The following is a 13819-nucleotide window of genomic DNA, read 5'->3' on the forward strand; positions in this document are numbered from 1 at the left end:
GACGTCGACTTCTGCCACCACTTCGTTAGTGCGGAGACTCGGCTCCGTTGGAATGGTAGAAGAGTTGCTGTGGGTCTGGAGGTGGATGAAGGAGAGTTCGGTCGAGCCGTCGCTCATGTACTACAACTGTTTGTTGCTCATGTTCGCCGCAAGGAGGATCGCCGAACACGGGATGAGTTTTAGTTTGGGTTTTCTAGCGTCAGTGGCAAATTGTTATTTGATAAACTTGTAGGGTTATTTTTGTCACAATCGATAAAAATTGGAGGTTAATTTTGTCTTAAAAAAATTATTAACCCCGGAATCAAGAAAAACCTCGCTTTTCTGAGGTTTTCTGATTCCGGGATTGATGCCCAAATTGCTGACGTGTCAGGCATGCATCATGACTTCGGAATCGTTGATTACTTAAACCAAACAAAGGTTTTGTTGATAACCTTGGATAGATAACAAAGGTTATCAAGGATAACCCCGAACCAAACGCGCGCCCTAAACGTATTTAAAATGGTAAAATTCATAATCATTATCTTGGTCATAATATACAAAATGAGTTAATAAATATGTTAGGAAAAGAAGTAAATAATATTATAATTAAAAAAAATAAAAGAAGCAAAATACTTTTCAGTTATACTTGATTGTACTCCTGATGTAAGTCATCAAGAACAAATGTATCTTATATTAAGATGTGTAGATATTTCAACAAGTCCAATCAAAATAGAAGAATATTTTATAGAATTTTTAAAAGTAGATGATACATCAGGAAAAGGTCTTTTTGATACGCTTATTAATATAATAAAGAAAATTGAACTGGATGTGAATGACATAAGAGGACAAGGATATGATAATGGAGCTAATATGAAAGGTAAACAACAAGGTGTACAAAAGAGATTGTTAGATATAAATTCTAGGACTTTTTATACACCATGTGGTTGTCATAGTCTTAATTTAGTACTATGTGATATGGCTAATTCTTGTCCTAGTGCTATAACATTTTTTGGTGTGATACAACGTATTTACTCATTATTTTCTTCTTCTACAAAAAGATGGAAAATTTTACAAGATCATGTTTCTAATTTAACTCTTAAACCATTATTACAAACACGTTGGGAAAGTCATCTTGCAAGCGTTAAAGCAATAAAATATCAAGCTCCACAGATAAAAGAAGCTTTATATAAACTTGCAAAAACTAGTGATGATCCTAAAACAAAAAGTGAAGCAAATTCTTTAGCAACATATGAGTTTGAAAATTTTGAATTTCTATTAGGTATGGTTATTTGGTATGATATATTATTTGCAGTTAACACTGTTAGTAAATTTTTACAATATAAAGATATGAATATTGCTATTGTATTAGATCAGTTAAAAGGTCTTGTTTCTTTTTTTTAATGATTATAGAGAAAATGGATTTATATCTGCTATGATTTCTGCTAAAGAGATTGCAAATGAAATGAATATAGAACCAAAATTTCATGAAAAACGTGTAATTAGAAGAAATAAACGATTTGATGAGAATAAAATTAATAAAGTGAAACTTTCACCTGAAGAATCTTTTAAAATTAATTACTTTAATTATATTATTGACCATGCCATTTCTTCACTTCAAAGTAGATTTGAACAATTTAAAATATATGAAGATAATTTTAATTTTTTATATGATGTAGAAAAGTTAAAATTGCTTGATGATGAGTTTTTAAAAATAAAGTGTTTAAATCTTGCAAACTTTTTAAAACATGACATGTTATCTGATATTGATGGTTTAGATTTATTTTTAGAATTAAAAGTTTTAAGAGAAATAATAAATCCAGAATTAAAAACCGCACTTGAGGTATTGAATGCATGGATAGCTTATAGAATATTATTAACTATACCTGTTAGTATAGCTTCAGCATAAATAAGTTTTTCAAAATTAAAATTAATAAAGTCTTATTTACGTTCAACAATGCCTCAAGAAAGATTAAATAATCTAGCAATTTTATCAATTGAAAAAAATATTATAAAAACTCGAATATAAAGATTTAATTACTAACTTTGCATCTCAAAAAAGTTAGAAAAGTAAATTTTACATAAAAAATTATTTTAAATTAATAGTTTATTTTTTAAAAAGAAAAAATTAAACTCACCATTGTCGGTCCCAAGTCTGAATGAAAAAGAGTGAGGGAAATTTTTTTTTTTTAAAAAAAATATTAAAGGTCTAAATATTTTTTTTTTTTTTTTGACCTAGGACCTCATAGAACCTTGAGACGGTCCTGATAATTTGATAGCTAGTAAAAAATGATTACGCAGTCCGTCCCAGATTAATTAATTTAATCTATTGTGATTAATAATAAAAAAGTTATCATTTAAGATTTATGTTGATTAAAGAATATAAAATTTTAGATGAAAAATGAGGGATACATCAGGCATGACATCAGCTGAGCCCGTGGCTGATGACTATAAATATCCCGGCGCGGAACAGAGAAGAAGAGCAAACAAAAAAAAAAAAAAAACAGAGGACAGAAGCAAGTAAAAAATATGGCGGCGGTGGGGAGGAAAGGGCCGTGGACGGAGGAGGAGGACGCTCGACTCGTATTCGTCGTCCGCTTGTTCGGTGAGCGTCGTTGGGATAACGTAGCGAATGTGTCAGGTTCGAGCGTTGGCCGGGTGTAGTGATAGCTCCGGCTCTCCCATTGCTTTAACCTTGCACGCATGCCCCCTTCCTCTTTGTTTGCAGGTCTCAACAGGTCCGGCAAGAGTTGCCGGCTCCGGTGGGTCAACTACCTCCACCCCGGCCTCAAACACGGCCCTTTGACCTCCCACGAGCAGCGCCTCGTCATTCAACTCCACGCCAAGTGGGGCAATAGGTGGTCCAGGATTGCACTGTGCCTTCCAGGTCGTACAGACAACGAGATCAAGAACTACTGGAGGACTCACACGAGGAAGAAGGCGGAAGAACTGAGGATGACTTCACCCTCCTCTTTGTCGTCACAGTCATCGTCGTCAAACAGTGAAGTAGTAGGACAGGGACCTGTGGTGGATGGAGATGGAGATGGAGATGGATATAGTATGGATCAGATATGGGATGAGATATCTGCCTCGGAGAACAGCAGGATGTTGGAAGAGTGTTCTGAATCCGTACTGTGGGAGTTAGATGACGAAGAGTGCTTACAGATATGGATATGATCACAGTAGTCTTAAGTAGAAGTACTAATTATAGCTTAGTTAGTAGACAACTGAGATGCTTTAATTGATACTGCAATTAAGCTTTGTCAAAAGATTGTATCATCTTGCTGTTAATGACATTAAGGTGATAGACGACTTAGCTTGAAAATACTCAAACCATTCATCTATGAATGCATTTTAGCTCGAGAAGAATCTGAAACTGGGGCAGGGGAGGGATTCAAACAAACAGAGAAGATGCTAAAGGAAATCTTAATTAGTTTAAGCTGGGCTGTGTGATGTTGCAGCTTTGAGTCATGCCAATGGGATCGCGGCTCTGATAAGTCGTTTAGAAAGGGGAGTGATAAGGCAGTGCACTACTCCAAAAGCTTCCTGTCGTTCCAATTATAGTGCGTGTCTTTTCTGCTGCATATTATCTTGGCATTATCTTCTGACTAAACTAAAGCAATTGTGCACCATCACTCGGCAATATTGAGGCCAGACATCCTTTTCTGCTACAGTAATAACCAGAAACTAAATGACCATCCCTGATAGTGACGGTATCCTTTCTGGTTGTTGACTGGAGGAATTCTGTAGCCCCCGTATGGTTCATAGGGTCAAAAATCAAAGTGATTCGGACGCGATTCAAAGGACTCAGAATATATCCGTCCAAATGAAATTCATGTCGGACAGAACCGGCTCAATACACTCATTCTAAAAATTCGAGTTTTGTTCAAGAATAAGTCAGTTATTAGACATCTCCTCTGACTCGGTCATCAATATATTCATAACTTATTCTCAGATCTTGATATCGCCCTCAGCTCAGTCTCAGATATATCCAGAGATCTCCCCTGTCTCAATCTCAGTCGTGAATATTTTCTCTGACTCAACCTCAGATCCCGACATTGCTCCCGGCTTAGTCTCAAATTTAGACATCTCCTCTAACTTGACCTCTATTATCGACATCATTCATGTCTCATTCTTAGATTCAAATATCTCCCCTGAGTTATCGACCATCCATGTCTTAGCTAGCTTCATTCGCCAACATCCTTTTTGCCTCGACCTCATGTATTCTTAAAGTCACTCGACATTGACGTCATTTTCTTATCCATCCCCATATCGAACCCACACTAAGTCCTCATCAATGAGATCGTTTCTTCATGAATATTCTAGAGCACATGGTATCGGATAAATAGAGAAGCAACTAAGAAGTTGTCAAGATATGGTCTCCTAGATGCTTTCCTTCAAACACGTGGCATTTGATGAATAGAAAGATAGCAAACTATTATCGGATTTGATCTACTCACTAACTCATATGAAGATGATGAAGGAGAATGTAGTACAACATCTGACGTGGAGATGCTTTTCTAATAGCTATATAAATTATAGAGAAGGTAAGCACAAAGGAGTCTCTTTTCTACTCCTTCTTCTTCTTCTAACTTTCATACCTCAAGTAAACTCTGAATTTAACATCAAGATCTATATATATTCTGGTACCATTCTAATCCTCTTTTGAAGTGTGTTTCAGGTCCTCTTCATCCTCTTCACAAATGATCTCCGGAGAGCACGCACATCAACTCGGCCCGTTCATTAATTGATGACTTAACCATCCATAATATTTAACCGGAAGAGTCGTCTAACAAGTGGTCCTTGATGCAAGGACCAAATGCAAGCAACTAAATGACTGATCTCTTGTTGCATTAGAAAAGGAAAACATTTTCAATATTAGGTCAGAAATAACAAATTCAGACAACTTTAACAAAGGAGCATTAGTTATATACACATGACCAAACACCACAGCAATAACGAATGGTGAGTAGAAGAGGGCAGAATCTAAGATTAATATTTTGACAGTCGTAACCTAAATTAGGCTTCTGTTCCTTCCATACATACATGAAGCTCGTGGTGGTCCAGTCACAGGCCAGCTGCTATCTGCACGAAGTGGTGGAGCAAAATAAGATAACCCCCTAAAACGACATGGATGTTATCTGAAGCCATTGGAGTCCAAAGCGACATGGATTTTCCATACACGAAGCCATTGACGACAATTCTGGATGGGCCTGCACAAATTTGGAGTCCAAATTTGCAGCACTAATTAAAGGCAACGCCATCAGCCAGATGAGTGCGTGGGAGATATGATGAAACTATCTGAAACTTTATACGTACCTTACTCTGCCTGACTGATGTGTGAAACAACATGGATATTATTATTTTATTTTCGTTTTGGGAAAAAAACAATAGGATTTTTCGTCAATCGGCTGGACTCTGATTTAACGTACCAAAAGGCTAATTCAACACCATAGAACTTTTCTTTTGGGCTCGTCCCTGATCAATAGTATTACCTATTCCATGTCTCCTTTCATCACTTCTCACATGCCCTAATTGTCTCTGAATGTGACATGCAATTAAGGGATGCTAAATTTTAGATCACCTGTCATAGTGCTTCTATGAGACTAGACCGCCTCTAGGACTATAGTGCAGTGATAGGGTATTCAGATTGTCACCCAGACATTCATGGTTCGAGCTTTAGATATGACGAATTTGTAAGAATTTTTTTTTCAAATGAGACACGCAACTAAAGGATGTTGGGCTCTTGGACTGCCCACTGTGAGCGCTTCCCGATTTATCCTAGTGGTCAATGGGAAACTTCCGTGGAGCCGGACCGGTCACCCCAGGCTCGACGTTACCCAGCCTGATTAATCATTTTTTTCTATGAGACTAAACCACCCTCCGGACTATGGTGCAGCGGTAGGGCATCTAGGTTGTCACCCAGGCACCCGTGTTCGAGCCCCAGCTATGACGAATTTGCAGAAAATTTTCCTCTAAATGAGGTACGCAACTAAAGGATTCGGGGCTCTTAGGCTGGTTGCGCTTCCCGATTTACCTTGGTGGCCGATGGAAAATTTTTATGGGATCAGATCAGTTATCTCAGACTCGACGTTACTCAGCCTATTTAATTATTTTTTTTTCTGTGAGACTAGACTTATAAAAAAAATTCTATAAAATCAAATCGAACATCCTAAAAATTAATCATTGAGATTAATTAGGATTATCATTTTTTTCTGAGATAAGACTGATTGCCACAATAATTTTTTTTCACATGCCCTAGTTGAAAAAAAAAATCATTTAACATTCCAAATCAAATCCCAAACTATACACAAATCAAAACTCTCACGACTTCATTCTATTCAAAATAATAATTACATATCTTGTGATCCAAAGATTTTCCAAACTTCCAATCGCAGTCATCCAGTCTGAGCAGCAACAAATTAAATCTCACGAGCATAAAAATCAAGCTCCATCTCCATGGAAAGAATCTAACGCCGTTGGACCCGATCGATCGAATCTAAACTCTCAAACTCAAAAAATTTGTCACAGCGCCCCCCTCGCCGTCAGCCGGAGCCACGTTGAGGTCCAACCACAAGCCCCTCAACCTCTCCTCCGCCTTCTTCTCGGCGTCGAACCTCGCGGCGGCGGCCGCCGCGAGGCCGGTCCGGTGGCGCCTCATGTGGCCGCCCAGGGCTTGGCCGATGGCGAACTCGAGGCCACAGACAGAGCACTCGTGCGCCCTGGGCTTCCCGACCTCGCCGCCGCGGGCGTCGTCGGACAGCCTCGGCTTCTTGTGGCTCGCCCGGTGGCCGCCCAGCGCCTGGAAAGAGGAGAACTGCCGGTTGCAGGTCTTGCACTCGAAGACCCGGTCGGGGGACGCGGACCGGCCGGCGGACACGTCGATGATCCCCTCGCCGCCGCGCGAGAGAAGCATCAGGACGTTGGCCAGTCGTACGCTTTCGATCTCTGCTTCCTCATCTTCGACGACAACGTGATCGCTAAATCTCTTCATCCCACCAATTTAACCAGAAACAATTAATCGATCGCTATAAATTAAATCAACACAAAAAGAGAAGCGAGCAAACGCATGTCATTTATAGGCAACCTGATTCAGTAACCAAATGTGAAGGGATCGATCGGGTTGTTGCCTCGTTGGAAGGGAAAGTCGTTGGCGATACGAACCAGTCGCTGACAACTGCATCAATTACCGACTTTGTTCTGCCTTTAATTAGTCGTTTAGAATGCATTCCGTCCTAATCAGTTATCACCAAGTAGCTCACTCTGTTGCTATCCGTCATTGTCGAGTAGGTTTTCTTATTAATTTGCAGGCTTGCAGCTATCTGATCAGGTTATTAATTGGCATAAACCCTGAAGCAAGTTGAAGCTACTCCATAGTCATACATAAATTTGTCTTCGTCTATAAGCAACAGACACACACAGCGTTGACGTCCTTAAATTCTTCTTGTGCGTGCAAGTTGCCCTCATGGCCTCGCATCCTTTTTGAAGTTTATCTGTAAAAATTATAACTAATCTTTTTTGCCTCGACTCACTAAACTCGCAGTAGAAAACTGTGTGCCGGTTTTAATTTGTATGGATATATTTTATCACAGAGATCAACAGTCACACGAAAGGGGGCATTGACCTTGAGAATAATTTTAAGTGGATTAATTTAGAGATGGCCAGTTTGGTGTGTTTGATACTGTAGTTGGTTGGCTGTTGTAGCGTCATTGCCGACGTTGCTTCTTGCTAGTGCTACTCAAGTCTCGATCGAGTAAGTTCAGCAGTTTTCATTGTCTAGTAGCCAACAAGGGAAAAGTCAGCTTAAATTTTGGTTGCAAGTATGAAGAGATGGGAATTGGGAACGAAAGTCTAATTCCTCATACTGTCCAGATGCACGGATTTTAATTAGTCATACAGGGCTGGTGTATGACGATCTAGATAAAGAAAGAAAAGTTGCAATTTTTAAGATTCAACTTGGATCCTCAAATTTCAGTCTGTGGTTGCATTTTTCAGTAATTTGACTTTTCAGAAGAGAATGAAAATTTTCAACCAAAAAGTCAAAGTGCTTGGGCTTGGGACTGGGCCTTGGAATGATTTTTATGGGCTCTAATCTCTCACTCGACTAAGGAGTCATGTTGCCCTTGATCTTATATCTTGACAATATTGTATGGCAGGGATACCTTCATTTAGTTTAGTGACATATTATATGATCCCGTCTGAAAATTGAGTCGGATAAAGGTGAGCTTTGATGTACTGAAAGTTGACAGAAAGTCGCTGCGGCGTTGGATATACCTGGCACCTCCTGAAAGGTTCGCACGGGCGGCTAACATAGGAAGATGACTAGGACGATGACACTGTGGCTCTGCGCACACTCAAACGAGCTCACGAGTCGTTAGAGACCAGAAACCAGGGAAAAAGTCTCCGGGTCAGGCCCTCCGACGCTCAAGTCAGGTACTTTAAATTTGATCCCGTCCGGAAGCTGAGTCGGATGAAGGCGGGCCTTGATGTACTGGAAGTTGACGGAAAGTTGCTGCGGCGTCGGATATACCTGGCACCCCCCTGAAAGGTTCGCACGGGCGGCTGACGAAGGAAGATGACCAGAACGATGACACTGCAGCTTTGCGCACACTCAGACGAGCCCACGAGTCATTAGAGACCAGAAACCAGGGATAAAGTCCCCGGGTTAGGCCCTCCGACGCTCAAGTCAGGTACTTTTTCCCCAGAAAGCACAGAGAAAGGACGAAAAGTAAAGACTAGTGAGAAATGACGAGTAAGCGTACCTGCATAAGGGACAAAGTATCCCTTTTTATACTGCAGTGGAAGTTTCTAGGTCTGACGGGTGTCAGAGAATATTAGCTGTCAGACTTTGTCTGGTGGCGAATGACACGTGACACCTTCTTATAGGCTGACGGTAGAATCAAAAGGGGTAATGAGCCCTGACTGTTAGCATATTCCCTGACACACTAATTATTCTCTGACATTCTCTAACAGGCAGTTACGATTCTCTGGCTTGTTTGTCCTGTAGTGCCTGGACGCTATGTCTGTACTTCGAGATCTGTCTTCCGACCTGTTTCTGTCTGATGTTACCCATGGTTTGTATGTCCCGACCTGTACACCTGGTCTGTTTCCCGACCTGCCTCCGTCAACTGTTATTCATGGCTTGTACGTCCCGACATGTACGCCAGGTCTGTTTCCCGATCTGCATCCGTCTACTGTTATCCATGGCTTGTACGTCCCGACCTATGTGCGCCCAGGTCCATGTCTCGACCTGCTTCTGTCTATTGTTATCCATGACTTGTACACCCCGACCTGTGTATGCCCAGGTCTGTGTCTCAACCTGATTCTATTCGCTGTTATCCACGGCATGTACTTTCTGACCTGTATGCCCGGTCTGTTTCCCGACCTGCATCCATCTACTGTTATCCATGACTTGTACGTCCCGACCTGTATGCCTGGTCTGTTTCCCGACCTACATCTGTCAACTGTTATTCATGGCTTGTACGTCCCAACCTGTATACGCCAAGTCTATTTCACTTCCCAACCTGCATCCGTCTATTGTTATCCATGGCTTGTACGTCCCGACCTATATGTCCGGTCTGTTTCCCGACCTGCATCCGTCAACTGTTATTCGTGGCTTGTATGTCCCGACCTATATGCCGGGTCTGTTTCCCGACATACATCCGTTTACTGTTATACATGGCTTGTACGTTCCGACCTGTACGCCAAGTCTATATCCTGGCCTGCTGTATTTCGCCCGAGGCCTTTCCTTCTACACCCTTGCCTGGCCTGTGGGCCTTCCCAGCTGTATTTGGCCTGTGGAGCCAATTCTCAGCTGTACCCGGTCTGCGAACCCTATTCTTGATTGCTATCGAGGTTGAATCTGGTCCAACTTGGCCTCCTATCCTTTGACTTCTCGGTCAGCTGGGACTCTAACCGCAGCCATGTAAACTTGACTTCTGTCCTCCACGGGGGCAAGACTTCTGATTCCCACGTAAGCTTGACTTCTGACCTCCACGCAAGCTTGACTTCTGACCTCCACATAAGCTTGACTTCTGACCTCTACGTAAGCTTGACTTCTGACCATCCTGTGGTCTTAACTCCTAACCACATCATTTTATTGACCCCACAATCATGCACCGTATCATTATATTATGAAGAAAAAGTAACTTATGACTAGTTCATTATTAGATAAATTGGAGTCATAAATAATTATGTTCATCTCATCTTAGGCATTATTTATAATTCGTCCCGAGATTATATGAAAGAAGGTAAATCATAAGATCAATTTATAACCAAACACTAAGTGATTAAAAAGTGGGAGAAATTCTTTATAGGATCGGAAAGATGCTAGAGGGGAGGGGTGAATTTAACATTTGTTGAAAATTGTGACTAACAACAAGTTACGCAGTGAAAATAAGAAGGTAAGGAAATTGAGAAGCCAAGTGCTAACACAAGTCGTTTTTACTTGGTTCGGAGCCTTCGACGACTCCTACTATAAAGCTCACACTCATTGAATGCTTTTGTTGGGCAATCACTATCAGTTCGTAAAAGTATTACAAAAGTTGATTACAAGAACTAAAAATAACAAAGTTACCGACAAATAGAAAGAACAATGAAGTCTCTTGTTCCTCGAACTTCGGAACAACCTTTCGGTGTCGTCGAAGCTTTTCTGGAGCAACACTTGAATATGAAAGTCATAACAGTTGATATTCTAAAGCTACTGGTCGAAGACCCTTATATAGGCCCATTCCGGACGTCTAAAACCCCTCTGAGCGCTTGGACCATGCTGACGTGGCTCGACCAATCAACACACTCCAGCTCAGCTCCTGGATAGATTTTCTGGTCTGGGCCCCAACTCCTGGCGCCCGGACCAGTTTCGGGTGCCTATATCGCGTTCGGGCACCCTAACCGCCTCCGGGCAATCAAACTCCCCTTTTTTGCACTTCTCCTTCTTGCAAAAAAAAAAAAAAAGTTAGTCCAAGTAAATAAAAATATGTTTATCCTGCAAAACAAAGTTAGCACAACTCAATAGGATAGTAGTAGTAAACTAGTAATTAGATCCTTTATCCACGAGACCAGGATCTAGTCAAGGTCTCAACTTAGGTTTCCTAAATGGACCTAAGTTGGACCGGCACCTACAGTTCCCTCAATCGAGAACGCGTCCTCACTAGATCTTTTCTCCAGTTGCTTACTTTCACTTACCACTTGCAGTTGCTTGACTTGTCTTTGATCCACCAGGTCTTCCTGCCAGTTGTCAGGTCCGCAGACCCAACCGGACTTTGGCCGGTTGTTAGATCCCGCAGACCCAACCGGACTTTCCACCAGATATCGAGTCCCGCGGACCTATCTAGACTTCACACCAGCTATCGGGTTCCGCGGATCTAGTTAGATTTCACACCAACTATCGGGTCCCGCGTATATAACTGGATTTCAGCCTGGTGTCAGGTTCTTCAATCAGTCAACTCCTGCATAACTTTAATCTATTTATTATACATCAAAATTAAATTATTAACATAACCTGTACCAATAATTTTCTCCCGAACAGTATGTTATTAGACAAAGAACATTACCATAGTTTTGTTTAAATGGAATACTACCGCCAAATTCGAAAGCCTCAAAACCGCTAAATACATGATAACTTGCCTCATTTGATCATCGCTCGGCCTCTCAATTGGCCTAGTTGCTATAAGTCTTTTATAAAGCCGTTAAATTTTAAAATTAAATTTAAATGATTAATTCATAATTACACAACTTGGAAAGCTAGGATTCATAGCCCAAAGGCTCCAAAGCTCATTGAAACCTTGATCAAAACCCACCATTGCCATGCAACTTATGACCTTCCAAATTTGGAAAAACACACACAAACATTGTTCATCGAAATGGATGTGGAATGGTTGGAATGAGTGTTCCGGCATGAAAACATCTTACGTCATTCTAAACTTTCAGTAAATAACGTGACTTGCTTTGGGACGTTGTTCTCGGATGTTATAATGGCAAAAGAATGGGCCAAAATGACCAAAACAGTCGAAACGGCCAGAACAATGTACTATTCTTGAATAACTGCTCGCGGCCTCTTCTCTTGCGATGACTCATGGCGATAGGTTATCGGCGAGTAAAATAGCATTGTGGTATGTGTGCGTGCGATGAGAGGCAATTTTAATGGAAAGTTACTGTTGGTGCAATCAACACTAATAATTAAACTCAGATTTGATGTATGACAAATAGTTAAAGTTAAATTATGTGTAATCTAACATGTTTACTAAATGTGCATGACTGAAAGGCTTAATAGATCTAGAGGATTAGACATCAGACTGAAGTCCAGTCAAGTCAGGGAGGACCATACCACTAATAGGAAGTTCAGATGGGTCAGAGAGGATCAGAAAGCTGGCAAAAAGTCTAGTCGGATCAAGGAGGACCAGACGACTAGTTGAAGTCTAGATGGTGCATCTGGCAAGAAGACCTAATATGTCAAGAGATAAAACTCAAGTAAGTCTGCAAATGATAAATAGAATGGTAAGTGGAGGTAAACACTGGAGGAGAGAGATACAGTGAAGACGAGTTCCAGTAGGACTATAGGTGCTGGTCTAATTTAGATCCAATTTAAAAATTTAGGTTGAGACCAAGACTAGATTTTGTCTTACCTGGTCTTGGTAAGACATGATCTAACTCATAAATATATATAAACTGTCCATGCATATATTTTTCTAGCTATATATTGTAAATACATACATAGATATCCAAATCCTACACATATGGCTACTAACAGAGCTTGATTCCGAGTCTGGAGTCAAAATATATGGCCTCTGGAAGATTATAGTGTCGAACAATGGATTAGAGGCGTCTGGATTAGAGGCATCTTAGATGGGTTGAAGGCGCATATGATGGATTGGAGGCACTTTAGACCAGAAGTTTTATTTCTTCGGATAAGGCCTATTGGAGGCGTTCTGAGTCATTAGAGGCGCCTCCAATTACCTATGTAAGGCAGTTTCAACCAGCAACTAAAGAACAACTATTTTACGAGCTTTCAAGTTAATTCAACTATGTCGTCTCCCTATTACCGCTCTGCTGCACCACTGCTATGTCCAACTGTTGCAGACAAGAGTGACACCGACCTCGAGCTATAACCTTCAACCATTACAAGAGTCGGTATAATTTAAATATTGCTTTTACTTGTTATTGCATCAGAAAGTGTAGGTTGTTACATTTTCTCTACCTGTACTAGATTTTCGATTATTAGTGGATTATCCATCGGGAAAGATCCAAAGGACCTAGGTCTTAAAGTACGAGCTGTTAAAGGTTCCGAACCAAGTAAATACACATGTGTTTTTTTTTGCCTTCTCTTGCTTGCTTCTTTCCGCAATGTGCTTGTTTTTAAAAAATCGAAAAAAAAAAGTTTTAAAATACACGTGATTGTTAGGTTTTAATTGAAACTATATAAAATCAACTCCCAAATAATTCAAACTTAATTAGATAATTCAATCTAATCATATCTAATAAATTTATCTTCTCAAATTATTCTATAAAATTTATTTAAATTCAAAAAAATTCTAAATAATTTTCTATATTTATATTTATTATTTTAATTAATCTATTATATTAATCAAATTAATAATATTATTAATAATAATAATTTAATTATTAAAGTTATATATATAATCTGTACCGTAATCATTTCATGAAATGATATTGGAACTAGAAATCATAACCGTTCTTATGAACCATGCACCAAGGACTTGCACTCCACGTTGTCAACAAAGCTTGGAAGCTCCCTTCTAGCCTCAACATATTGGCCAATGTGGACCGTTGAAAATGAATGATCCAAGAGTCGACATTTGAAATTGAGAAGGAGGTCGATCTGCAT

General features: G+C 40.2%; 2 protein-coding genes across 2 annotated transcripts; one reads left to right on the forward strand and one right to left on the reverse strand.

Annotated features, from left to right (window-relative positions):
* Positions 1-2487: 2487 nt before the first annotated feature.
* LOC121999832 (myb-related protein MYBAS1-like) lies at positions 2488-3213 on the forward strand. Its single transcript, XM_042554465.1, has 2 exons — positions 2488-2617; positions 2705-3213. The coding sequence occupies exons 1-2, from the start codon at positions 2506-2508 to the stop codon at positions 3151-3153; spliced, it is 561 nt and encodes a 186-aa protein (XP_042410399.1). The 5' UTR covers positions 2488-2505; the 3' UTR covers positions 3154-3213.
* A 3028-nt stretch (positions 3214-6241) lies between these two features.
* LOC121999833 (zinc finger protein ZAT12-like) lies at positions 6242-7358 on the reverse strand. The gene is made up of 2 exons (XM_042554466.1): positions 7064-7358; positions 6242-6964 (listed from the first exon to the last, which is right to left on the reverse strand). The coding sequence occupies exons 1-2, from the start codon at positions 7157-7159 to the stop codon at positions 6476-6478; spliced, it is 585 nt and encodes a 194-aa protein (XP_042410400.1). The 5' UTR covers positions 7160-7358; the 3' UTR covers positions 6242-6475.
* Between the last annotated feature and the right edge of the window lie 6461 nt (positions 7359-13819).

This window comes from Zingiber officinale, chromosome 7A (genome assembly GCF_018446385.1).
Source record: "Zingiber officinale cultivar Zhangliang chromosome 7A, Zo_v1.1, whole genome shotgun sequence".
Classification (NCBI taxonomy): domain Eukaryota; kingdom Viridiplantae; phylum Streptophyta; class Magnoliopsida; order Zingiberales; family Zingiberaceae; genus Zingiber; species Zingiber officinale.

Bases quoted from the DNA above. Each gene is read 5' to 3' on its own strand.
- LOC121999832 (XM_042554465.1), top strand. From the start codon at position 2,506: ATGGCGGCGGTGGGGAGGAAAGGGCCGTGGACGGAGGAGGAGGACGCT. The intron at 2,618-2,704 runs GTTCGAGCGTTG...CTTTGTTTGCAG, and splicing joins TAACGTAGCGAATGTGTCAG to GTCTCAACAGGTCCGGCAAG.
- LOC121999833 (XM_042554466.1), bottom strand. From the start codon at position 7,159: ATGCAGTTGTCAGCGACTGGTTCGTATCGCCAACGACTTTCCCTTCCA. The intron at 6,965-7,063 runs GTTGCCTATAAA...GGTGGGATGAAG, and splicing joins ACATTTGGTTACTGAATCAG to AGATTTAGCGATCACGTTGT.